This window comes from Colias croceus, chromosome 24, assembly GCF_905220415.1.
Source record: "Colias croceus chromosome 24, ilColCroc2.1".
NCBI lineage: Eukaryota > Metazoa > Arthropoda > Insecta > Lepidoptera > Pieridae > Colias > Colias croceus.
Genome location: NC_059560.1, coordinates 5,317,198 through 5,343,929, shown reverse-complemented (window position 1 = coordinate 5,343,929; position 26,732 = coordinate 5,317,198). Strand labels below are relative to the sequence as shown.

General features: G+C 32.2%; 2 protein-coding genes across 2 annotated transcripts; both read right to left on the bottom strand.

Annotated features, from left to right (window-relative positions):
* Nucleotides 1-16,263: 16,263 nt before the first annotated feature.
* Nucleotides 16,264-17,106, bottom strand: LOC123702647 (proline-rich 33 kDa extensin-related protein-like). Its single transcript, XM_045650409.1, has one exon. The coding sequence runs from the start codon at nucleotides 17,104-17,106 to the stop codon at nucleotides 16,264-16,266; it is 843 nt and encodes a 280-aa protein (XP_045506365.1).
* A 1,297-nt stretch (nucleotides 17,107-18,403) lies between these two features.
* On the bottom strand, nucleotides 18,404-24,547 carry LOC123702646. The gene is made up of 3 exons (XM_045650408.1): nucleotides 24,099-24,547; nucleotides 20,633-20,745; nucleotides 18,404-18,583 (listed from the first exon to the last, which is right to left on the bottom strand). Exons 1-3 carry the CDS (start codon nucleotides 24,382-24,384, stop codon nucleotides 18,404-18,406), a joined length of 579 nt encoding a protein of 192 aa, XP_045506364.1. The 5' UTR covers nucleotides 24,385-24,547.
* Nucleotides 24,548-26,732: the final 2,185 nt, after the last annotated feature.

Here is a 26,732-nt window from a genome sequence, read left to right as displayed (position 1 = left end):
AGTTCTCAAGATGCCTTTTCCAGAAGATGTATGGATATTATCCCTACTTATATCCATCCTTGTACGTAACGGGGATGGTTGGAATGGATACACTGGAACTACGACGCGAGCGCGCGCTTATGGTTCATTATTATCTGCTGTTAAATAACAAAATTGACAATCCCGTGGCACTGGGGGCCTGTGGTGTGTGGGCACCGAGCTGCTCCGTGCAGTGGCGCTCGCGTCCGCTGTTCGCGGAGAGCCTGCTCCGGACGCGAGCCGCTTGGAGTGCACCCACCCATCATGCACTCAATTTGTTAAATAAATTTTTACGTGCTAAATCTGAAGTTGACCTATTTAATGTTAATATTGTATCGTTTGTCTCTAATTGTACCTTATTTTTAAGTCAGACCTTCTAATAATTGTTATCTTTGTGCGTTTTGGTATGTTTTGTACTGTAAGTCAAAGATGTATAAATAAATAAATAAATAAATAAATAAATAAATAAATAACATACCAAATTATAAACAGCAACTCACATATTATTTCTAAGTTCACTACCTATCATTACATAATGCATAATGCATATCTTATTTACCACAATTATAAAATAAATAAAGCTGAAGTGCATACAAACTAGACCACTTCGATGTAATATTATGTTCAACTCGTATCTTCGTTTAACTCATACAAAAACTTTGTAAAATCCATAAATTCTCTGTGGTTTTGAGTGTATCATAAGGTAGACTAAGACACAAATATATTAGAATGCATTCCCTGCACTGAAAACATTGAACAAAAGCTACATCTTCACCAAGCAATAAAAGCTGATTTTTTAATTTCGGCTCGACCCGTGCAAAGTCAGTGTAAGTAGTGAATAATATGCACATGGCGCAAAATAATACCTAAATCCAACTTAATATTATAAATGCGAAAGTTTGTACGTTTGTTTGTTACTCCATCACACACATAACTAAATACTGAATCGATTTTCATGGACTTTGGCACACACATCACTCATAGAGGGTAATTGCAGCAGCAACATAGGATAGTTATTATCCTGAAAATCCCACGGGAACGGGAACTATGCGTGTTTTTCTTTATAAATAAAAATCACTCATAGTTGTTACACTACTGTGTTCAGATTTGTATGCACACTACAGTCTACAACCAAGTTGGTTGTAGGTAGTTCTTTTATTATATATAGTTTTGTTCCTATTTTCTTTCTGGTTAGGTTATTTCATTCATGTAATCTGTGTAGTAAAACTTACTTCGTTACACTTAAATAAGAGTGCAACAATGATATAAGTAAAAATTATGTGTTTCAATATTGCCTTGATTTTGGTTTATTGATATAACTTTTCAAGTGTTGATTTCATTGTCATGATTAATTCTGTATTACTTGTTATAACTTCAGCAAATTGCGAAAAACAAAACAAAAAAATTAACAGCAACCTTTTTTGAAATCCAGTAGAATTAAGCTGCGATCGTTACATGCTACAAATTCTCAAATTAACTAAATCGTTACTTTCAACTTTTTCATACATTTAACATGCTAAATTACGTATTTAAACGTTTCTCTGTATGTTTAATAAATCTTCAATTTGTTACACGCGGTAAACAAAAAGTAAGAGTTAATTTTTAATGTTTACGGAACTGTGATTCGTAAGAACATCACGTTTATAAAATGTAACATGGTCTAGTCGATTGGAAATTGATGCGTTTGTACCGTTTTTGACCTCTTTGACGTCTCATTGACTGTAGTGATGTTTTTGTGATATGTGTATCGGATGTCTTTTATTTTACTGTGTTAAATGAAGTAGTGATTGTTGAATGTACATATAGATGATAATATTATGTTATAGGTATGTTATATCGCTAGTATAAATTGGTTTGCTGTCCTATCAAATCCTAAGAAATAACACAGTGAGTGATTTTCATCTTAAATATTATGTAATATCCAAATTTTTCGCTGGTTTTGTAGCAATAGCGTAAGATTGAGCTTATACTTACTATATGAATGAGATTATATTATTTATTTGGATATTGTATTTTATATGTAAAATTTATAATTAATTTTTAGCCTACATAGCTTATCTATAGCATAGGTTAACTGCTATTGACCTATTTTGAGATTATTTAATGAATGTGAACAGTATTATAAGACTTTACGAATATGGAATAAGTACTGTATTATATGCTTAAATTAAATTGACAATAAAATTGTATCATCGTCCTGAATAAAAAAAAAATCTCTGAAAACAAGGTTTCTCTTTGTTTTCAATGTTATAATATTACACTCTGACCTGATTTTATTTTAAGAAATTTTCTTTGTAAAATAAATTTATTCTTTTGCTTTTGATGTCATTTTTACTGTCTGGTTTTTATACTATATCACATTATTAAATGGGTTTAGCCTAAATTTATTAAAAATTTTCATATTTTCAGAACTCAGATAAATCATCATTGCATATTATAGTAAAAACGTACTTTAACGTAAACAACTTTATCAATGAATGCATCAATGAAACTCTATAAATGATACATTATTATGTTATTTCAAGTGTGTCAAAGCAGTTCACATAAGCATGTAAGTCTAGATTCAAGACTTATATTCATTTGTTGGTAAGTAGGTTTGTGTTGCCTTTGTTAAGATATAAACTAGACCAAGTTCAAAACTATGCATATTAACTATCTTTTACATAAAATTTTTATTTATAGTGTGAATATAGAGGTAGAAATATATAGAGCGCGAATAATTTTTGTTTACTAAATATAATAATACTAGCTTTCCACCCGCGGCTTCGCCCGCGTTTTCAGAGAAAACCCCGCATAGTTCCCTTTCCCGTGGGATTTCCGGGATAAAACCTATCCTATCTCTCAAGTTGGATCGAACTGCACATGGTGTGCGAATTTTATTATAATCGGTTAAGTGGTTTAGGAGTCCATTGAGGACAAACATTGTGACACGAGATTTATATATATTATAAGATTTAATAAACAAATTATAAATGTGTAGGTATTTTAGTAGGTGCAAATACGCACTTAATTCTTGTTGTTAATTATTGTTGATGAATATTACAAACTTAATATTAAAAATCAACGCGTTTAAAATAAGAACAACAATAATAATTAATAATTCAGTTCGCATATTTTACTTACCTATGCAAAATTTCAATTAAATCACAAATATTAAAGGAATTATAAGTTATTCAAAAAACCTTTCTTCTAGATTATACGTATACCTATTACTCAAAAAAAAACAAAATAAATAAAAACAGAGAAGCGTCTTCGATTCGCTCCGGTTTGCTCTGCTTATTGTAACAATATTATTTTTGTTCAACATTATTGGCAAGGCCTAGTTCCCATTTGTATATTTATTAACTAAGCAGTGCATTGAAAAATTATGCTTTAATAGTACAAATTAGAACTATATCATGCAATTATTGATAGAATAGATATCTTAGAAAATAACAAAATATAATATTTATAGTTCATTCATGGGATGAAATAACAATACAGAAAGAAAGATGATCATATTATTACTTTTAATTCGAGTAATTTGAAACTAAGCAGTAAATTCACATTGACTTTCACTTTCAAAAGCTATAAGGTCGACGACTCTTTGATGTTAGATAAATTGTAAGAGAAGATTTATTTTTGCATCCTTATTGTTTCATTATGACCATAAGTGGGCAGAATAACTGCACTGCAAATGCATTAATAACATATGAATATGTTTCCTTTATTGGTCGTAATATTCAGTAAGTCTGTTCGTAAAGTAACAAACAAAAAAATATTAAACATAAAGAGATTGTTTATTACTATGTGTTCGCATTATTACGCCTTATTAATTAATAACACATTTTTATTGAAAGCAACTTAATATGAATAGTGAATACCTATTATATGAAAACCTTCTCTACTCTATAAATACTCTTTCTTATAGTACGAGATCCGGCTGCAGGATTAGTGCGTTCATCGGTTTTTTGCTGAAATTCGGTTTTCAGCAAAAAACCGATGAACGCACTAATCCTGCAGCCGGATCTTAGACTATAGTAGGTAATGGTTACATCATATTGCATGCATTTTGCCACCTTACTATTTGGGATAGTAAAGTCTACTAAACCTGAGTATCTCCATGATAAAATAATTTGGGGGCGTAATATAAACAGCAGATATAATACTAGGGCAACTCCGTACATAATGTATTTTCAAAAATTTCATACAAACGCATTCAGAGGCAGTTTTAAGTACAATGCAACTAAATGTTGGAACAACCTGCCTCCGCCTTATCGCAACATTCAATCTGTGACTAATTTTAAAAATAAATATAAAAATTATCTAATCGTAAGGCAGGTAGGCCAGCTTTAGTTGCATGGTAACTAAATGTTTCGCATTGTTTGATCTCCTTACAACCTAGTCAATATATATGTAGTAAAGTTACTATAATTCTATAACATACAAATTATAATGTAATTATGTATATTGTATATTTATGTAATATGTTTTCTTTTTTTAAATATATTAATTATTTATGTATAGGTACCTTTTGCTTTCTCCAAACTATATAAATATATTATGTAAAAAATTTACACTGTGCCTTTGACTGTCGAGGAGGGCCCACTGAAAACCGGTGCTGCGATGCCTCTGCATCACAGAATATCACCGAGTGGTTTCCTTTTTTAATGTTTGATGCTGCACAGACCCTATGTGTTTAGGTTTAATTAGTATTTAATATAATTTTCTGTTTTCTTCGCATCCAAACTTTATTGTATCTTACTATTCTCAATTTTTTTCCTGTGTGGCAAGACATTAAAATAAATGTATTTTCTTTCTTTCTTTCATATAAAATAAATTGTTATAATTTGTATAACAGCATAATCTTTCTACAATTTTATGCTATAGCACCAATGATATAATATTAGGCGCCGTTACAACCAGTTTTAAAATAAATAACTCCATCGGGTCTTTGAACTTTTTGCAACTACATAATATAATATGTAATTTGTATGTTTATGTTTATGTTACTCTTTACTTTATATAGTTATAGCTATAATTATATAAAATAGTTATAGCTATATATCTATATTTTTTAAACTGCCGATTTCCTTGCTGACCGTACATTTTTTCAAAAATCAGTGAATGCAGATTAAAATTTCTCAAGAATTTAAGGATAGTCTCCTAAGAACGTTTTCATGTAGCTGCAACGGTTAAGGTACCTGCCCTTCATGCCCCATCTTAACCTTCCACCCTGTATACAGGGGACCGCTGAAAATCGGTGCGAAAAGCCAGAGCTTTTTCTCCGGAAATTGAGTAGCATCATTTCAGTATTACACTTAATGTTTAATAATAATTAAGTGAGATAAGATAAAAATATAATGTTTAATATCTCCTTATATTTTTTTTTCATTTAACAATAAAAAAAATTTACTTGTGCGAACGAAAAATAAAAACAATCAGTCTATTTATACAAATCAGGAAAATATACACCACCCAAATCAATATTTTAATACAATTACATACGAAAATAAATACATAAGCCCTTGACTTTCTCACTTTCGCTCGCGGTCGCAGGCCACCGAGCATCTATGCAGAGTTCAAATGTCAGACGTAAGGGCGGCCGTACACGGACCGCTTCAAGCAGTTGAGACCGACCGCTTGAAGCCGCAACCGCGCGGTGAACTATAGGCATTCATTCACCGCCGTACACGTGACGGCTCGAGCCGTCGCGACCGCTTCAAGCCGTCAACTGCATGACGAAATTTCACCGTGCCGTTGACGGCTCGCGAACGGTCGTGAGGCATACACTGACTGCTCGAGCCGTTGTCTGCGCTAGAGCCGTCGACGGCTCCCTTCCCCCCTGAAAATCAATGACTTGACTAGTCAAAAAAATCAACCGCTCGAGCAGTTGGTAGCGACGGCTCGAGCGGTCAACAACCGACGGCTCGAGCAGTTGACGCCGACCGCTCGAGCCGTCCGTGTACGGCGCTCAGCCGTTAACTGCTCGAGCGGTCCGTGTACGGCCGCCCTAAGGTATGATTGCACTTGTAGAACCTTAACATTGGTACGCATTTCTCACGTTTGTATGTTTACGAGAATTCCGCGGGTTTTATTTTACGATGAGATTAATAAACCCAATTTCACGTGGTTTGGCATTGGTTATAATATGCATCTAAATTATTTGTAACTATGGGTAAAAGAAGCTCTCTCTATATTTTTTTAAATCTTCTTTAATTACATTATGATTACATTTTAATGCTAATAAATATTCGCAGTAAATTGGTCATGGACTATTCTGTAGATATCAACGTCATTCTAATTTACCTAATTCTTTATTTAAAAAAAAAATTCAAATTTGCTAGTATCCTCCCAACAAATTATTCAAAACACGATAGGTACTTAAGACACCAAAATTTCAACATTTTTAGGATATTATTACATACTAGTGGTCCGCCCCGGCTTCGCCCGTGGTACATATTTCGCAATAAAAGGTAGCCTGTATGTCCTTTCTCGGGTATCAAAATATCTCCATAGCAAATTTCATGTAAATTGGTTCAGTAGTTTAGGCGTGATTGAGTAACAGACAGACAGACAGAGTTACTTTCGCATTTATAATATCAGTATGGATTGTGTATTACTTTTAAATAGGTCTATTTGTAATGCATAGAATTCATTGTGATCTAACACGTGTTCTCAGGGTTAATCTCATTCACGATCATTGATAACAATAGAAAGAGCATAGTTTAGTTAATTACAGACACTGGTAGCTCAAGAATTGTATTGTTCTGGGGATGAGCTTTCTTGTCTTCAAATGAACTCCATCGTTTTAATTGATCTGACCTTTGTAAAAAGTTTTAATTTCTATTTAGGGAATGTTATGGCTGTGAAGGGATATAGGCAAAGTTCGAGAAGATGTAGTCGAATCAGAGTTTTATACCATGTAATAGGTGCTTTATATGTATCTACAAAATGGTATGGACTTAAGAAAGGGGTCACAACTGTCTTAGACATTAAAACATTAATTAGGCACATATAATATAATATTATATATTACACTGGTTCAGTACTTTGCTGGTATTTGAATGAAGGATAGAAGTATAAATTTTATCATTAGTATTTGTCTCAAAAATAGTATGTCATGAACTTGAGCAAATTTGGCTTCAGGACACTAATTGCTATGATAAAAAAAAGGAAACGTTTCCGCGTCAATATAAATAATTTGGAAAAATTGAGCTTAGGTTTTTCGGTTATTTTTGCAGATATTTTACTTCTACAGTCATTATAACAGTGGCTCTATAAAGACTTCCACCATAACTATTTTTATTGACGAAAAATAATGGAATAGTAAATACAAGAATAGGAATATAGAGCTGAAAAAAATTGTTTGGTTGAATGCGCTAATTTCAAGAAATACTACTAATACCAATAAAAAAATATTTTTGTGTTGAATAGTGCACTTATCAAGAAAAACTAAAGCTAATAAAACATGCTCCGACTTATAAAAGCGGAGGATAAAAGCTCGATGCAAAAGCTTTTCAGCGCAGACAAAGTTGTATCAGCTGCTTCGAGACTATTGGGTCAGTGTTTAAAGTGCCTGTATGTATATAATAAAAGAAAATCTTTCTTTGGCCTAGCCATTGACCATGCATTGTTCCCACACTTTTTCCTGTATCTCACAGAAAAACCACGGGACCAGATTCCATTATCGTCTATTTCATTGTAGTTAAATGAACACGAACGACTTGATATTGTTTTATGGAAACGAGGTGAAAGAACGCATAATTGGATGAACTTGCAAGATTGGAAAATAGAATTTTATGATGGTACATTATAAAGTAATTTATACTTACCAGCTTACTAACTAAATTGACTTCAGACGCTCGCTCGTGTGGTAAACTAATGAAATATGACAATAATATGATCTTGTAATCGTATAGGAGCTAGCAACGTTGACAAGAGAGAATTTTTGTATAGGTAACCACTACCGCCAGCCAGACAGCCCGGACTCTAACCGAAATAGCAAGAGAAACAGTATATCAAAAACCCAACTATACTAAAATGACTTTTTTTAAAACGTTACTAGCTCCCGTACCATAAGTCATTCCACACATTATGATGTTCTTGTAATTTCTCTGCATTATGCATAAATAGCCGTTTCCTGAAAGAATAAAATTTCTTAATATATTTCATATTTTAGTATTAGTACTTACTATAATTATAATATACTTATTTTAAGTTATAGCTACATCTTTGTACTTCTACAACTATACAGATTGTGTATATGTACCTACTTATACATTGTGTAGGCAATATGTTGTTTGAAAATACAGTTTGTTCAATAAGATATTACTGTACCTGTCCTTTTTGTACATTATTACTATACTAAATGAAGGTAGCTTGTTTTGTCCATTTGTTTTATGCCCTTCTTCCACTAAAGGACTCATTACAAAATTCATTGATGATACACTGCTACTCATTATAGCCTCCACACCGCAACTTTCTCCTTTATCAAGTAGTTGGATATTCAATATAATAACATAGATGGTTCTCACTCGATTTGCGTAGAAAGTAACATGATGTACGCCGCTTTACCTCGAAACACAGATGCGCGTGCGCTGATGTACATGCGATTAATAACATGAATGGAAGAAATACCCTGGTTCCCGATTGACAGTGTGAGATACTTTTTAAAGATTTGATGTGATTTCTCGTCTGTTCTATGACTTCCTTTGCAATATTGTCATATTAAACGAACCTATCAAGTATTTGGTAAAAACTTGAATCAACTTTTCGATACAGTGTAGTATTTTAATAATTAAATATCTACATAGGCCATATTAACCAGATAACCTGCATGGCAAAATTTAGCTTTAACTTTTTAAATACACTAATAGAGAAGTTAAAATACACCACAATAATTACATTTAGAAAATCTCTACATTTACGACAATAAAATGTAATTTCTCACCCAAGGTTTCAATTCAATGTAAAACTGCTACTAAATAATATTTATAACAAAAATTAAATTTCCAATACAACATAAAAGTAATATACAGAGATAGTAAGCTATCTAATAGGTAGGTAATTACTTGTTATGAGCAAAAATAACAATTTCACAAAGCTAATGTTTAATACTTTCGCTAGAGGTTAAGTAAGGTTTGCTGACTTTGGGTCATACTGTATAGAATTGTTGAGCTTGTAATTTACATAAAACAATTAACATATTTTTTGTTTACTAATAATATCAAACATTCACGGCGTAAAACCAAACGAGTAAAAAAAAATAAACTTTAACTACATCTGGTAAGGAAATTCCGTTTCTAGACATATATTAACTATGTGAGAATATAAAATTGATCGCAGTTATTTTAACAAAATATAACATTAATAATTAGGTATATAATATTTATACTTTTTATTTCACAGCATCAGGAAACTAGATCAAACTGTGACGACTCTCACGCATTCCATGGCATGTAATAACTATGTTAAAGAAACATCCATTTGACGAATCATCATTATATACAACGAACATCACGATATAATATGAATGTTCTAGATTATGTATCAGAATACCTACTACTCACTGCGAATTGATAAAATAAACGCTCGCGGAACTAAATTTTAAAATAATAATTTTTTAAGCTACTTAAACCCCCTTGAAATCGTCAAAACTGGACAAGATTTAAATAAGACCAACTGGAAGCGAGTACCTATCAAATAAAAAATCTATATTATCAATATATTTAAAACGGTTTACCCAGACTAAGTTCTGAGATAGGTAAAAAAACACAAAATACTCCTCTCCATTCTCGTTTTTTGGAAATCGTTTGAAAAGAAATACAGTTAAGATTAATTGATATAATATTACCTATAGATAATATTAAACTAGGGAAACTAGTAAAATACGTAAGAGTCGGATATCCTGATGCGATTATGGCACTGCGTTTTCTAAGTCACGGTAAAACGAGATTGCTAGCACGAGTCTGACCGTCTTGTACGGTCAGCAAAACAGGTTTATTATTAAAACACTTTAATTTCCATTAGTTATTTTACATGTTCTTTACATATCTAAATAAAAATATGTAATCGGTTGTTTCTTTTGACTGCAATGTTATAATATCGAAAGAGCGGAGTGTCCGCCTAGACTAGATATTTGTATGTATTACGACGGAAAAACTGTAAACGAATCTTGTAAGCTTTTACAATATAATAATATGCTTACTAGTTTCTTGGAAAGTAAGATTACAGGAATATATTGTTCTATAAAATTAATATAATCTAAAAGTACCTACAAACATAATAACTAATTGTATAATTACTTTTCAAATTTCATACAACTCGAAACAATCATTATTAATTATGCTTACTGTACCTACTCAGATCATCAGGCATTGACCCGTGACGTTTTAAGGCGAAATTACAATTCCCAGTGTACCTAGTCAAATTTAACTCGTTGACTCTATCAATTATAATTATTATTATTCGACTATTCGTATCGTCGACTTATACTTCAGCATTTTGATCAGTCATGCTCTTAGAAAAGATTGACTATAAGCTTTCCGAAGTACCTTGCTCCCTAAACAGTTAATCACTTATCAAAATGATTTGTCATTTGAGTTATAATCAAAGAATTAAATAATTAGTACACTCGACTTGACTTGACTTTTTCACCTCAAAATTCCAAGGGACGATCAACAAACAAAACAAATGAACAATACTATTCAAATGATAATTTAACTATGAGTACCTACCTAGCAATGCATTTCACTGAATAAGTAGGACAAAATCTAGGTTTGATCTTGGCAGATACAGGTACATAAGGCTTTTCATCTTCATGTTATGTCAATCAATTGAACAGGTATGAGTAACATCTACTCAATACCGTGGGGTAAAGAGAAATTAATCAATTTCTAGTCCCACTTTAGTCAGGTACGTCATACGTGTATGCAGCAGGAACCCAAACTTTTTTGGAATTCCTATAAAATTTATGCAGCACGCGGTATTCATGCCACATGAATTTGTATGCTGAATGCATAAAAACTACAAGTTGCAAGAATTTTGAGGAATGATGATTCAGTGACAAAATATTTAAAATCATTATAAAAATACATACGGAAAATTCGAGCTGGCCCATTGTTGGGTAAAATAAATGTTTTTTTTATGAAAATATTAAGGATCTAACATTTTTAATCAAATTTAACTGAAAATGAAAAAAAAATGAAAATGAAATAAATTTATTTGTCCATTATATGATTTACAATTAATGTACGACAGTGGGTCCCAAACTAAGTGAAATACTTGTGTCTTGGGACCCTGCGTTGTTCTACTCGTTGTGCAACTCGTTGACTCTATCAATTATAATTATTATTCGGCTATTCGTATCGACCTAAGCTTTAATAATAGGAACTTTCCGTGTAAAATAGAATAGAAAAAGCGATACCTAGTCTTTCTTTCTCCTCTTAAAAGCCTCCTACAATTAGATATTATTATAATCTATTGGGTGGAGTCTTTAACAAAAAGAAAAAGAAGTGATTCCAATTATCTTTAAGTTTTCATTTGTTTTAGTAATATATCTATTGTTTCTTATAAATGTGATTTTATAAGAATAAATTTAAAAAATACAAATAATGTCATTATTGTAATTTTTTAGAAAAACGCCATCTATTACAGAATCACGTAATTTAAAGGAAATTTAGTAACTTAACGTAGTTCGTAGAAAACGTACTAGATGGCGCTATATTAAAATGTGTTTACAGTGAGAAATTTAAAAATAACTAGCGGTCCGCCCGGCTTCGCCCGTGGTACATATTTACGTACTCTACATAAGAACCATCCTCGTACTTCAAGGAATATAATAAAAAAAGAATTATCGAAATCGGTTCGGCCTTTCTCGAGTTATGCGCTTACCAACACATTTTGCGATTCATTTTTATAGTATAGATTTCATAATTTATGATGACGAAGTGGAAACGCTGAAAGTCTTACAAAAAAGATATTATTATCTGCATTATTATTAAACACCATTTTAACATAATATCTATTATCTATTTAAGTACCTATACAGTGTTAAATTAATACGTAACTAGTGATTGATTAAACGAATATGAATGCTATTTTTACCAAGCCCGTTTATTTTCATACGATTACCTAAAGATATTCACAATAAAACGATGCTCTGAAGTGGTATTTACAATTTTCCGAATTACCCGACATCCCGGAATATTTTACCTACCATTTTTCCTTCAATATAGGTAAGCATGAAATATTGGATAGCGTGACCCGGAAGATTTAGTTACCGACATAATTTTATTTTCAAACCGTCTCCGTAACGATAAATTGAAAAGAATCTCAAACATAACATGATACAAGAAAATATACCTACTATGTTTATAGATAATAAGTAATAACTTACCTACTTTATTTCTCTTCTTCGTCATAAAATTTATAACAAGCAAGCAATTATAGTCGAGCGTTTGCGAATTATAAAAATATTTTTCTTCTTCTCAGTTCTCATAATTAATGACTCACTCATAAAAAATACAATATTTCAAACACAATTTCAAACAATGACGATTTTCAAATCTAAAAATGTTTTTCATTTGCTTTTTTTTTAGAAGCACAGATAAAAAAAGCGCGAACCGCTTACGTTTCTTACCAGCCAGTTAAATACCTACATAATTTCCATAATTAAATACAGTATTAAAAATTGACTTGATTTACATAGTTATTTAAAATAATATTTATTTAGTGGTAAGAATAAAATAAAATAAGTTATATACATAAATAAATAAATATTTATTAAAATAAGAAGATATACATTCCTTAGTTTATGAATTCAAAAACTAGCAATAAAACAGGATTTCCCGCGTCCTTGCCCGCGTCACATTATGAATAAATTATTAAAAAAAAAAAACTCGCGTCACAACCATAGAGATAATATTACTATCTCTATGGTCACAACATAAAAAATAAAATTTTATTGGTAGGTCTAGACTCTAGATATTATGTTTTTATTTGAGAACGAATTTGTTAAATATACTTTCAGTATTGCGAAATATCCAGTAAACTTATGAATGACGGGAAGAGAATTTTCTTCGTGTTGTGAAAGTGAATACATTTTAAGATTATTTGCATATCTGTGGGCGTAAAATGAACTTGAGGGTGATAAAAGGAATATTAATAAGTTTCATTCAGTATGAAGAAGTTTTTGCGAATGTAAGTACTTACCTACTTTTAAAAAGTAATATTGTGGAAAATGAAAATGAACTTGATATGATAAATTTGCATAATTAGTAGACTGTAGAAGTAGATACATAGAATTTATTAACTACTCGCGATTTTACCCGTGTTGTATGGACATTGGACATTAATCAAAAAATATCTCTTGTCACTTCAGAGTTCCCTTCCCTCTTAAGCAGCATTTGTATCTTTTATTGCTTCCCCCTTTATTATGATTATTTCTCACGTAGCTTTCATTTATTTGCGTTACCTTTTGTTCTTACTAATGTTTATTTACTATCTATCCTGTTCTTATTCATGTAATTTCATATATATTATGTATATAAATATCTATCCTGTTCTTATTCATGTAATTTCATATATATGTATATTAATTAGTTTACTTTGTTTTTAATTGTTTCTTCTTATTACCTTCTATCTATCTGCCTTCTGGGTCCTGGCAGAATCAACAGCGTCATGAGTCAAATGACTCATGACATATGCTGAGCCTGGACCATTTTACAGCCATAGCACATAATTGCAACTATTTATTGTTTTTTATTTTATTTTATTTTTTGTTTAAGTTAATTAATTGCATCCTAGTTTATTTGTCTTTTTTATTTCTTATTTTTTTGTTTATTTGTAATGTTCTGTGTTTTGTCAGTTGTTGTGTGTGTTATTGTGTGTTATGTTTGTAAATAAATGTGTGTCTATGTCTATGTCTATGTCTAATCGCAATATTTTTTGGTACTTATTTTACTGTAACTACGTTTTACGTAGGTACTTATATTGGAAGTCAAAACAGTTTTTAAATTGTACTTTAGTAGTAAGCTCATTTTTAATTTTACAAAATTACCTACCTAAGTACATAGTAATTGCACAAAATCTACCCTACCATTTACCAACATCGAATTTAATTTATTTCTTACAAGATAATCTTGTATACTAAAATATTGTACAGAGGAAAGGTTTGTATATGTATGTATGTATGGTTTTCACGCATAAACTACCTACTGAACTGATTATTATGAAATTTAGCACACATATAGAGGGTAACTTGGATTAGCACATAGGACAGCAGGTATTATTCCGGAAATCCCACGGGAACGGGAACTATGCGCCGGGTTTTCCTTTGAAAACGCGGGCGAAGACGCGGGCGAAAAGCTAGTACGTACATAAATAAATATTCCATAAGTTCGTACGTATCAAAATAATAATAAAAAAAATAATTACATCAGGTTTGAGAAAAGGTTCCCTGAAAATCATAAACGTAACCTTGATATTTTATGAAGTATTCATGTTACTTTTATTACATACATGTGTTTCCTACACAATAAGGCGGCCGCCGGGATTACGTAAATTACAGAGAAACCAAAATAAGATAACATTATATACCTACTTGTGAAGTTAACATACATAAATTATGTTTACTCATATAACAATACATGATCTACCTAAACTTAATCAGTTTATTATAAACTAGCTGTGCTCCGCGGTTTCGCCCGCATTGCTCCACTCCTGTTGGTCTTAGCGTGATGATATAGCCTATCATTCCTCGATAAATGGGCTATCTAACATCGAAATAATTTTTCAAATCGGACCAGTAGTTCTTGAGATTAGCGCGTTCAGACAAACAAACAAACTCTTCAGCTTTATAATATTAGTACACGTAGATAATTACATTTTGTAAAGCAAGTTCAATAAGTTACATTTTCGTCATTTGTTACGTTTGTTCATTTATGTTTGTGTTCGTCTTTAAAGTTAAATGCTCGTTAAGTACGATCTAATAACGGTTTAACTTACTATCTTAACTCCGAAACTACCGTAAAACATGTACTCGTACATCTTACACGTACACATTTCAAACAATGTATTTCAGCCTAAGCCGATAACACATGTTAATAGGATAGTGTGTTCTTGGCATTACATTTATTCCGTTCGCAGGATAGTTCGCAGGTAGGCTGACTTCCGTACATCGTTCACGCTTGGAATGAGACCATTCATGTCTACTATTGTGGTGTGATCACGTTGTTGGAGATAGCGGGAAAAACCATCGAGTAAGTTAGTACAATATATTTTATGCTTTGTGAATTACCTACGTTACGGAGGGTTCTTATGGAGACACATGTTTCGTGTATGCAGTTTTAAGTAAGATTTGGTTGTTATTTTTGAAATTTCTTTTACACTTACTTGCAATTTTAGTAACTTTCCTTTAAAAGAAATATGGATAAACTAATATAATAAAACTAGCTTACCGCTGCGGCTTCGCCCGCTTTGTCTAAAACCTAATAAATTATATACTAAAACATTCCTTTTGAATCACTCTATCTATTAAAAAAAACGCATCAAAATCCGTTGCGTAGTTTTAAAGATTTATGCATACAAAGGGACATAGGGACAGAGGGTCAGAGAAAGCGACTTTGTTTCATACTATGTAGTGATGAGCAGTACCTATCTTAGGTACCTATTGAATAACGTAAAGGTAATAGTATCAAATATAACTATATTTTAATTTGTACATTTTATTAATTACCTCTTTACAACTGCATTTTTAGTTCAGTAATTAGCTTTTATTTAATAAAAATCTTAATAAAGTAAATAAAAGTGGAACATAATTGAATCGTGTGTTTCTTAAAAAAATCTGAACTATAAAGTACAGTTTAAATTGGTTCGTCCTCATACGTAAAATATCCGGCGAGCTTTATGAACAGAAATTTTAAATAAATTATCTATTGCAATTCTATGCACAATATAATGAAATTATTATATTTAAATACTAGCTGTCTCGGCAATCTTCGTACCGTCCAGCCATTGAATGTGGTGTTACCTTTTAGCTGAACTAATTTAGGTTTTTATGAATGTAATACAATGATACAAAACAATTATTAATATAGATATATGATAGTATTTTTATAACATGAATAACACATACAGTAAAGAATAAAAAATTCAAACACGTTAGTTAATATTATGTACTTGTTTTTCTCCCGAATACATCTATCTAGATTTACCAGTATTAAAAAAGTTACAGTATAGATTAGTAACAGTGTTTTTAGAGTGTTACGGTATAGACTGTAACGGTATCGGGTGTAACTGTATAGAGTGTAACTGTATAGAGTGTATCGGCATAGAGTGTACCGGCATATACCGCAAACGGTTCAAGCCAAATCCGACTTTCGGGCATAGAGTGCATCGGCATAGAGTGTAAAGCATAGAGTATAACTGCATAGAGTGTAACGGTATAGAATGAAACTGCATAGAGTGTAACTGTATAGAGTGCATCGGCATAGAGTGTATCGGCAAAGAGTATATCGGCATAGAGTATATCGGCATAGAGTGTATCGGCATAGAGTGTATCGGCATAAAGTGTATCGGCATAGAGTGTAACAGCATAGAGTATAACTGCATAGAGTGTAACTGCACAGAGTGTAACGGTATAGAGTATAACTGCATAGAGTGTAACTGCACAGAGTGTAACGGTATAGAGTGTAACTGCATAGAGTGTAACTGTATAGAGTGTATCGGCATAGAGTGCATCGGCATATTGTGTAACTGCATAGAGTGTATCGGCATAGACTGTATCGGCATATAGTGTAACGGCATAGAGTGTATCGGCATTGAGTGTACCGACATAGAGTGTATCGGAATAGAATGTAACGGCATAGAGTGTACCGACATAGAGTTCATCTGCATAGAGTGCATCGGCATAGAGTGCATCGGCATAGAGTGCATCGGCATAGAGTGCATCGGCATAGAGTGCATCGGCATAGAGTGCATCGGCATAGAGTATAATATTGGCATAGATTGCATCGGCATAGAGTGCATCGGCATATAGTGTAACGGCGTAGAGTTTAACTGCATAGCGTGCATCAGCATAGAGTGCATCAGCATAGAGTGCAGCATAGATCACATATTTGGGTTTGGTATCGATCCAGTAGCACCCCCTGCTATTTATTTTTTCAATATTTTCAATGTACAGAATTGACCCTTCTACAGATTTATTATATTATGTATAGATATTTTAAATAACATTCTGATATTCGCTAATCGCCGTAATGTTTCCTCAACCTTGCAAAATATTTACGCTTTTATGTTCCACTTCTGTTTATTTGATTTTCAATTGTATTGTTTTTATTTGTGTTCTAGTTTATTCTTAATTATTCTCTTCGTCGAACTTTTGATTCTTAGACTTTTCTTAGACATGTCGGTTTTTTCACGATGCAGATGTTTTCGTTAAAAATAAAAAGATGATGAAGAATTACCTATACGTATATAAATACATGTTTGAATTCATTTATTTATTCCCTATTGTGGAAAATCGTATAACATTTAAATTATTTATATGAGGAAATGGGAGCTTCTGAAGATTTGTCAGAGAACAAGGAGCCTGTTAGTACTTAGTTCTTTCTAATTAATATTTACTACGTCGTAAAATCTTGTTAATACCAACTGCGCATTTCAATTATTCAACTATAGTTGAATCACTTAGTCATAAGCTGAAACCTAACAGCTACAATGGAAAATGAAATTTATGAAGTTTTGTTCAGAATATTATTGCGTTTCTTCTATTGTCTTGTGCTTTTGAGTTTTCTATACAATAAGGGAAGATTCAGTTTTATCATACTAGTTGAGCCACGCAATTTCGTCTGCTTACAAAAGTATTTTTTTTAATTTTGCAGTCCATTTTTACTTATTATATCGTGATGTTTAAAAAGTTAAAAAGTATTCAATTATAAATTTACTGTGCATAAAAAAAATACAGTTTGAAATAGCAGTTCCTAAGATTAGTGTGCGTTCTACCAATCATAAGACTCTTCAGCTTTATAATATTAACATATAGATAATTTTATTTATATCGAGTTTTCTATGTTAAAATTTAGATTTTTATTTTATTTTACTATTTAATAGTTATCCAATTATATGCGATCATCTCAATAATTCTTAAATACATAATCCTTCTTTGAAATATAAAAAATGTTCAATAGATAACTTGCGTAACGATTACAATTTTTCTATAAGTTATAAACTTCGTTTGGGCAAGTTAGACTAACGATCATTACTTTTTCCAAGAACCAATTTAGCTCTCATACTAACTCCACGAAAATAGAACAATCTTTTACATGTAAATTGAAAAAAAAAAACACGAAGAAGATTTTAAACTTTATTTACAAATAAATAAATAAATAGCTTAGCAAATAATTTAGTGTTGGTATTGAGACCATCCTCTGTAAGGTAAGGGTGTGTGCACATCTCTCCGCCGTCGATGGTGACCGTGACCAGCGTATATGACTTGGTGGTCGTCGTGGTCATCGTGTGACGTGAGCTTCTTGATGCCCACGATCGCGGATAGCATAAGAGCTAGTGCGGATACTGCAAGAGCCTGTGAACAAATGCATGATATAAATTGTTGATTCTAATATTTTAATTTACTATTAGCTGAGTCCCGCGGTTTCACCCGCGTAATTGACTTTTTCCTATTTATCCGTATGTTCTCGTGGGAACATCAGTCTATCATAAAAATAGCCTAAGTCACTCTTTATAACATCTGTCTATGCTATATTCTGTCAATGAAAGTTCCGTCAAAATCGGCCTACGGCTGGGCCGAGCCAGAAAAATAAATAAAATAAATAAACATGTAGATAAATATATGAATTAATATTAATTAATTATTACATTGTAAGTTGTATTTCTACACTAATATTATAAAGAGGAAAAATTCGTTTGTTTATTTGATTGTAATGAATAGGCTCATAAACTACTGGACCGATTTTAAAAATTCTTTCACCATTCGAAAGCTACATTATCCACGAGTAACATAGGCTAGGTTTTATCCCGGAAATCCCACGGGAACGGGAACTATGCGGGTTTTTCTTTGAAAACGCGGGCGTAGCCGCAGGCGGATAGCTAGTCTATGATAAAATTTTCTCTTCAAGAAAATAAAACGAGGACTTAGATAATTTTTGAAACTTTCTAATAAGATTTTAATTTTACAACTCTCGGATTATAGTACAGATAAGTGTTTTGATACTTGAGTGTTAATACTATCTAGTTAAAAAAATTGTTTTCAGGTAATTTTATTTTCAAGGGTTTCAGTATAAATTGCTCTTAGACATGGATTCATAGCAATGTTGTTTAAAGGGATAGAGCAGTTAATTATACTTAAGTATTAAATAGTTCATAATTTTCTGTAAGATTTTACTTCTTTTAACATTAAAATTATTTTTAAGTGAATAAAAAAATATACATCGCAATATTTTTGCCGCTTAATATTTTTAAACTTATTTTGGAGTACTATTTACCCTTGAATATGATATTATTAATTAGGCCAGAAATATATTGTATCGACAAGATTAAAGATAAGTTTCTACAATCCAATAATGATACAGATAACTATCATTTTGATAAACATAAACTAAGTTTGATTGTCTAAATTTTCAGTGGGGATGGATACATTGAATTGGATTTAGTGGGAATAAAGAACTTTATAGACTACCTAACTTATATACTGTCAAATTAATTTTAGAGAAAAATGGGTTCATTGGTTTTATATAGGTACAACTAGGTTTCCACCCGCAGCTTTGCCCGCGCAGTCAAAGAAAAACCCGCATAGTTCCCGTTTCCGTGGGATTTCCGGGATTGCGTCATTTTCCCGGGATGAAATTAGCCTATGTCGTTTCTCGGGTATCAAAATATCTCCATACCTACCAAATTTCACGAAAATTCTTTCAGTAGTTTAGGCGTGATTGAGTAACAGACAGACAGACAGAGTTACCTGCTTTCGCATTTATTAAAACTAAATACCTACATCTAAAATAATAATATGAACCAAGGGACGAGACATGAATTTAATTTGCCGGTTTTATTTACAGGAATGTTATTTCATTGACTCTGATAGGATTTTCGAGATAGTACATGAAAGGAGGGTCAATGGCCGATATTTTTAAGATGAAATGAATGAAACGTAAACATTGCTTCTTAAGAATAATAATCTTGAAGCTTCTTTACGGCTATTTAAATTTGGGAATAAAAAATGACGCTTTAATTATACATCAATTACTTCGTATGGATACATAATTAATAAATTATTATTGGTATATTTACAGGTTGTCCCGCTGTCACCCGCAAATCAGCGTATGAAAAATATAAGTTACATTGAGCGTATTGCTAAATACACAATATACAGATACAACCAGTAGGGAAACTTCATACAACACGTTCGTAAGTTAGAAGAATACCCTAACGATTCTCGTAAACACGCTTGCTTGTGTGCGTGAGCCATTTCGAATGTGTTGTATGAAGTTTCCTTACTGGTAGTATCTGTATATTGTACTAAATGGTTATGGTAATAGTACACCGATGCGATGGCCGGACACCTTATATGAGGCAACTGAAACGGAACGAAAGGAGTGGTATAAAATTTATTGTTTACCTTCATAGTGAGTAACCCCAAACCTCCGATACCAGCTGCTCCCATAGTTTTAGCGAACATAAGTCCTAAAAGGGCCATGGACCCCATACCTCCGTTTTTGGCTCGACCGGTTCCTGAAAAAAAGAGAATATTATTTAGCGCCTTATTGGTTAGTGACCTTTATTTCTTATTATTATGTTATGAAGTCGTCGATTTCTTTATTAAATAATGCAATATTGTTTAATATGAAATAATAATATCTGTCACTATATCTCCAGTTGTATTTAAAAAAACTGGAATACCAACTGCCCAGAACTTTAATGCTTCCTATAAGATTTGGTATGCCTAATTTATAAAGAGATGGACTTAATACGAAACTCTCTGTAAAAAAATGTATACCAAATAATCAGATAAATATAAATAAAATGTTCTACGAGTATTCGTAATACTTGTAGAACAACCCAAATTAAGTAAATTCAGTATAATTTTTCTAAACTAAATACCAATAATTTGCTATGTAAGTACCCTTATATAATTTAGAATTCCTTCCTAGAACCAAAACAGTTCTAATATGTACATAAATTTACAAATCGAATCTGAGAAACATACGCATCTTATATTTCCTAGGAAAATGTTTCAAACTACCCTTCAACCAAATTGTAAACACCTGCGGGTAGGAATAACATGCAATGAACTTCAGTGTTATTAGAAAACTTTATACCTACCTACTGTTACACAAATATAGGATTAAAATAACTGAATATTAGTAACGATATTTATAATACAAAATGTGTACCTATATGAAATATAAGTAGGTAGTAAGTACTAAAGGTTATTATAAAATATTTTCTTACGAGCAATTTTTTATTAATCTAAATAGGTACGTAAACGTACGGTAACGTACGGTAACGTACGGTAACGGTACGGTAACGTACGGTACACAATATTGTCAGATAAAATAAACAGTGTATTGTTACCACAATACACTGTATATAATACCTATATAAATATAAAATATTATGTTTTTAATTTGCATTCTAAAACAGACTTGAAAGTGAAGTTATGTACATTGTACAATGTTATTGCTTTGTAATATACCTAATAAATAAATAAATAATTCAATACATAATAATTGATCATGTTGATTCGCTTTCAAAAGAAAGGAAAAATCACCACAAAAAGCAACACACGCAAGAACCGCTAGCATGCTATTTGAAATAGATTATTTTTATTAAATTATTAATAATCTATTGTTGACAAAATAAAAAGATTCTATTTAATCGCCCGCAGCTTCGCCCGCTTTGTCTAAAACCTAATAAATTATACATACTAAAACCTTCCTCTTGAATAACTCTGTCTATTAAAAAAAACCGCATCAAAATCCGTTGCGTAGTTTTAAAGTTTTAAGCATACATAGGGACATTGGGACAGAAAAAGCGAATTTGTTTTATACTATGTTGTGATAACAATAATCACGAATATAGCAATAAGTAGGTATATCATAGCTCCAAATATAATGCTAGAAGATGATCACAAGAAATGAATGAACAAATGCATATTATTATCACTAAAATTACTATTCGAGACCTTTTAAAGATACGTGAAAGAGTTAGCTCATTGAAGCACAAATGTCATAGCCATACACATTGCTGATGCGTATCGTCAGGACCGACGGTACGCACTGATGGTCGGTCAAGCTCTGCAAACAGCCTTATAGCACAGTTTAAAACGTTTGTAGGTAATTAAGGCGACCCCCATAAGAGAATTTTAAAAGTGCGTAACTTACTTACACAATTGAACAAGGTAAACATAACTTCAAAAAGGAGTCAAGATGGATAATTCGGCAGTTGCCTTTGGGAAATTAAAGCCCGCATTTCCTCGATTGTAGGAAGTTTAAAAGCAAAACTTTTTAATCAATCTATATTGCTATGGGTGATACTATACGAGCGGTTTTCCCGCCGCGGGAATCCGCTCGCCAACGCTACCGCAGACCATCAAACTGCACGGGATGCGGTTTATCGCTGTTTTCCGTTCATTTGAACATCACGAGCGAGCGCCAAGGTCTCGCGCCGAATGATGTAACGTAGCGGGAAACCGTCCGTGTAGTTTAAAGCGCCGGTTATCAGCGGCGGTTTGACGCTGCATGCGGCGGTCGAATTTGTCCCGCCTGTGAACCGCGACGGGAAACCGCGCAGTGTAGTATGCAGCATACAACTTTCATATTAAATTGTGACTAGTGCGGTTCAGAAGCGGAATCCCGCGGCGGGAAAACCGCTCGTATAGTATCACCCTATGGATGATGTATGGGGCTGAACTTTTAAACATTTGGCGCCGAGAACGTTGACCTCGATTTTGTTACGTATTTACAATATATTATATAACCAAACCTAACCTAAATTAATAATTTTTTATAACAGATATCAAAAACCTTTGAAATTATGTTAAAAAATAGATGCCCGAGATATAGGTATTTAGGTGAATTTTGTTGTGAAGTTACCGCCTTTCTCAACGTTATTTTTATCTATTCATTTACGAGTATAAAAACTTCTAGTCATACTTCTTAGAAATTGCTCAGTATTTGTATAAAGTTTCCTATAAAACAATCTTTCCCGTAATCTAAAATTATGAATAAAACTCGGAAATACATTTTGAGGCGTGTATAAAGCAGGAAATCATTCATATTTTATGAACGTACATTTGAGAGATGAATTTTTCAATAAGACTTGTACAAATAGGACGCCATTTGCGGAGCATTGAACTTTTTTTTCATTAATTCGGTCTATATCGGGTTGAAAAGCTATGTAAATAGAAATATTTGAAAAAGACCGCGCATTGAAACTAAGCTGAGGTTCCAGTGAATGTTTAATGGATATAATTAAAATGCGAAATTAAGGTCTGTAAAAGCTCGAGATTATTTGCTGATAAAAAGAGCTTTTTATATATAAATGTAAAAACGTACTTGTAATTAAGTTAATAATGTATTATTAAGAATATTCATTCCATCCATTCTAGGGTTATGTTATTACGCATATTATTTCACTATCACATAATATTACATTGCTTTTAATGTATATAACCTATACCAATAATGATATTACGCGGCTTTGCTTGCGTTGTCTCCAACTAAACTAATCATATTATACGATTTAAATATTAAGGAAAACATTTTAATGCATTATCATATTGTCGGTATCAATTAACAAAAAAGACGTGTGGCACTCGGGGACTGCCGCGGTAAAGCTATTGCATAGCATGCCTTCAAGTCAAGCCACACCTCCGAGCCCGTCGGAGTGGGGAGCGTGAGGTTTTTTCGTTACGGAATTTCTCGATTCGGTCCCTGCGCTCAAGGCCCGCGATAGAAGCTATGCAATAGCTTAAAAAATTCTCAGGTTCGTTTTCATATTTTTCCACTACACACTATCACATACATTTTATTACTATAAATCCTAACACTATCTATTATAAATCAATATCAAATCACACTAACCATTATTTTCCTTATATTCGTCGACAACCTTCAAAGACTCCGCGAAGAGTTGGCTGATCTTGTCCTTCTCGATTAAATTGGGCAATTTCACATATAACTCATGCCCTTGTAGGAATTTGGCCATTCGGTACAAAACCGAATCTCCCATAGAACGACCTTGATCTTCCAGACTATTAGAAACTGGGACACCAACCAATCGAATGCCATCTGTTAAATCTATGTCCCCATCTAACAAAGAGGCTCGCACACTCGACAAAAGGGCCACCAGAACAATTTCCCGATACATTTTTCTCAGACAGTCATTCGAGCAATAAGTGTGAAAGGATGATATAAATGCTTTTATAGTGGCTTTCGAAAAAATGACTAAAAGTACAGCGGACGCGAGAAAACGTGAGGGCAATTCTGACAATTTTACAGTCTGCTTAGTTCATGCTGTTATTATAATTGTGTGCTATTGTTGGGTGCGAGACTAGATTATGTTTGCCTTTATAATGACTGGATGAAAGTTAATTATGAAAATTGCACATTAACTTTGTTGTTGTACAGAAGTACTTGCAAATGACCAAAAACTTGTTTGAGGTGTGCTAAAGGTACCTTGGATTTTTATTTTAAATGTATCTTGAATTTTGTCTTAGGTAGATGAAATTAAAATAGTCTCTCACTTTTTATTTTGTTTTAGGAATTAAAATTTGCTTACGTTGGTGAACATTCATACGAATACAAAAACAAAAACAATGAATAAACGTAAATAAATACGATATAATATTATATTATATTTGGAAAGTAAAATATCGCAGAATGGCCCTCAAGATCGCAGCATTGAAAACTAAACAAATAAAACAGAAACAATTTTTATGCTCGAGCCCGTTTCATGATAAAATTACTAGAAGTGACGCTAATTATGTAATCTTCAAAATAACATCACTGTTTGAATTTCATAGTACATAAGTATAGGATGTACATAACGAGGAACTTATAAAAATATTAGGTTTATTAATAAAAAATAAAGTTTATATCACCGAAACTTATTTGTGTACGAAATCATTCAGAATGGTACCTACTTTAATGAATAAACACAAAAGCATTGCTTACCTTTTTAGTGAAAATCATCGCAAATATTGCAATTGAGTGTATTCCATGTACTATAATATTTTTAGCGCTTTAAATCGCTTAAATTATACCTACTGCGTTTTTTGTTAAAGTTATTGAAAATAAACAAAACCTCTGTTATCCATCAACGTTCATAAAACGACGAAAGCTTTACTATTCGTAGTGTGTTTTTTTATCAATACAAAACTTTAACCTTCCTTTCGACATAGAACAGCGATCTCGTTTCAGTTGTCGCTTCCAGTACACAAACATCAATGTACTGTGCAAAGATAGTTGTTGTTGGTTACAATTTTTTGTTTGTTTTTCTTCGAGTGAGAGTAAAGGGATAGAGAGTAGTAAATTAAGGGTATTGACTATTGTAGTAATGTGTACCAACGTAAGTATAATTATAAAGTTTACGATTTATTAGAAAATTGGAGTTTGCTTATGTTTTAATAGATAAATTGTTAGATGATTGCGTCATACTACAATTTGTATTAAAGTAGGTAACTTTTGATAGTAGCAGATGATTAAGATGTGATAATAGTTATGACTTATGAGCATCATGATATAAGTTTGTGTAGTGATGTAGACTGTATATCACGCTACAATAAATCGAAGCAGAGGATCAATGAAACATTTTGCTTCTAGAGGATAACATATTCCTTGAAATATTTTATTATTATATTATGTATATTGATTTTGCCTTTTTACTGGCCTATTGACTACAATTTTGGAACAAAATTGAACATAAAAGGTTTAACAATAACAATAAAGTGAGTTTATATTTACGTAACTTTTGTTAAACAAACTCCTTATAAAGAATATCATAAGGATATTATGTAACAAAATCCAGGAAGCCATTTTCGTGTCATAAAACCCTCTATTTACCATATTTATTGTTTTGATGTGTCGACACTTATTTTCTTTCTTCACGCATGTTCGATTATCGAGGTCCTATGGGTAAAAGAATGGGGGAGTATTTTTGTTTTTAAGGGTAAACAGGTCATATGTATTTATAAGATTTTTAGGGTATGTTGTGAATTATGGGAAAACTATTTTTCTCACGAATTTGTAGTACTTACTAGTTTGTAGTTATATAGAATACTAGCTTTCCACCCGCAGCTTCGCCCGCGCTCACAAAGAAAAGTCGCATAGTTCCCGTTCCCGTGGGATATCCGGGATAAAACCTATCCTATTTCCCGGGGTAAATAGTAGCCTATGTCCTTTCTCGGGTATCAAAATACCAACTATACCAAATTTCATGCAAATTGGTTCAGTACCTAGTTAAGAATTATTTTTGAGAACAGACGAAGCTACGTAACCCAAAAATGCAGTCGCCTTTTTTAGTCCGTTGAAATATACTACGATTACCAATTTGGGATTGTAATGAATCTCAACATCCTTAGTATTATTTAATTACAAATTATTATGCCGTAATTCCAAGTAAGTGAAAATAAATAAAAAAATTGTATGCATAGGCAATAATAACGAGTCAACTTTATAAACATACTCAAAGTCAGCCATTCAAGCGACCGTAGAATT

Bases quoted from the DNA above. Each gene is read 5' to 3' on its own strand.
- LOC123702647 (XM_045650409.1), bottom strand. From the start codon at position 17,106: ATGCTGCACTCTATGCTGATGCACTCTATGCTGATGCACGCTATGCAG.
- LOC123702646 (XM_045650408.1), bottom strand. From the start codon at position 24,384: ATGTATCGGGAAATTGTTCTGGTGGCCCTTTTGTCGAGTGTGCGAGCC. The intron at 20,746-24,098 runs GTTAGTGTGATT...TCTTTTTTTCAG, and splicing joins CGAATATAAGGAAAATAATG to GAACCGGTCGAGCCAAAAAC. The intron at 18,584-20,632 runs GTAAACAATAAA...ATTTGTTCACAG, and splicing joins TGGGGTTACTCACTATGAAG to GCTCTTGCAGTATCCGCACT.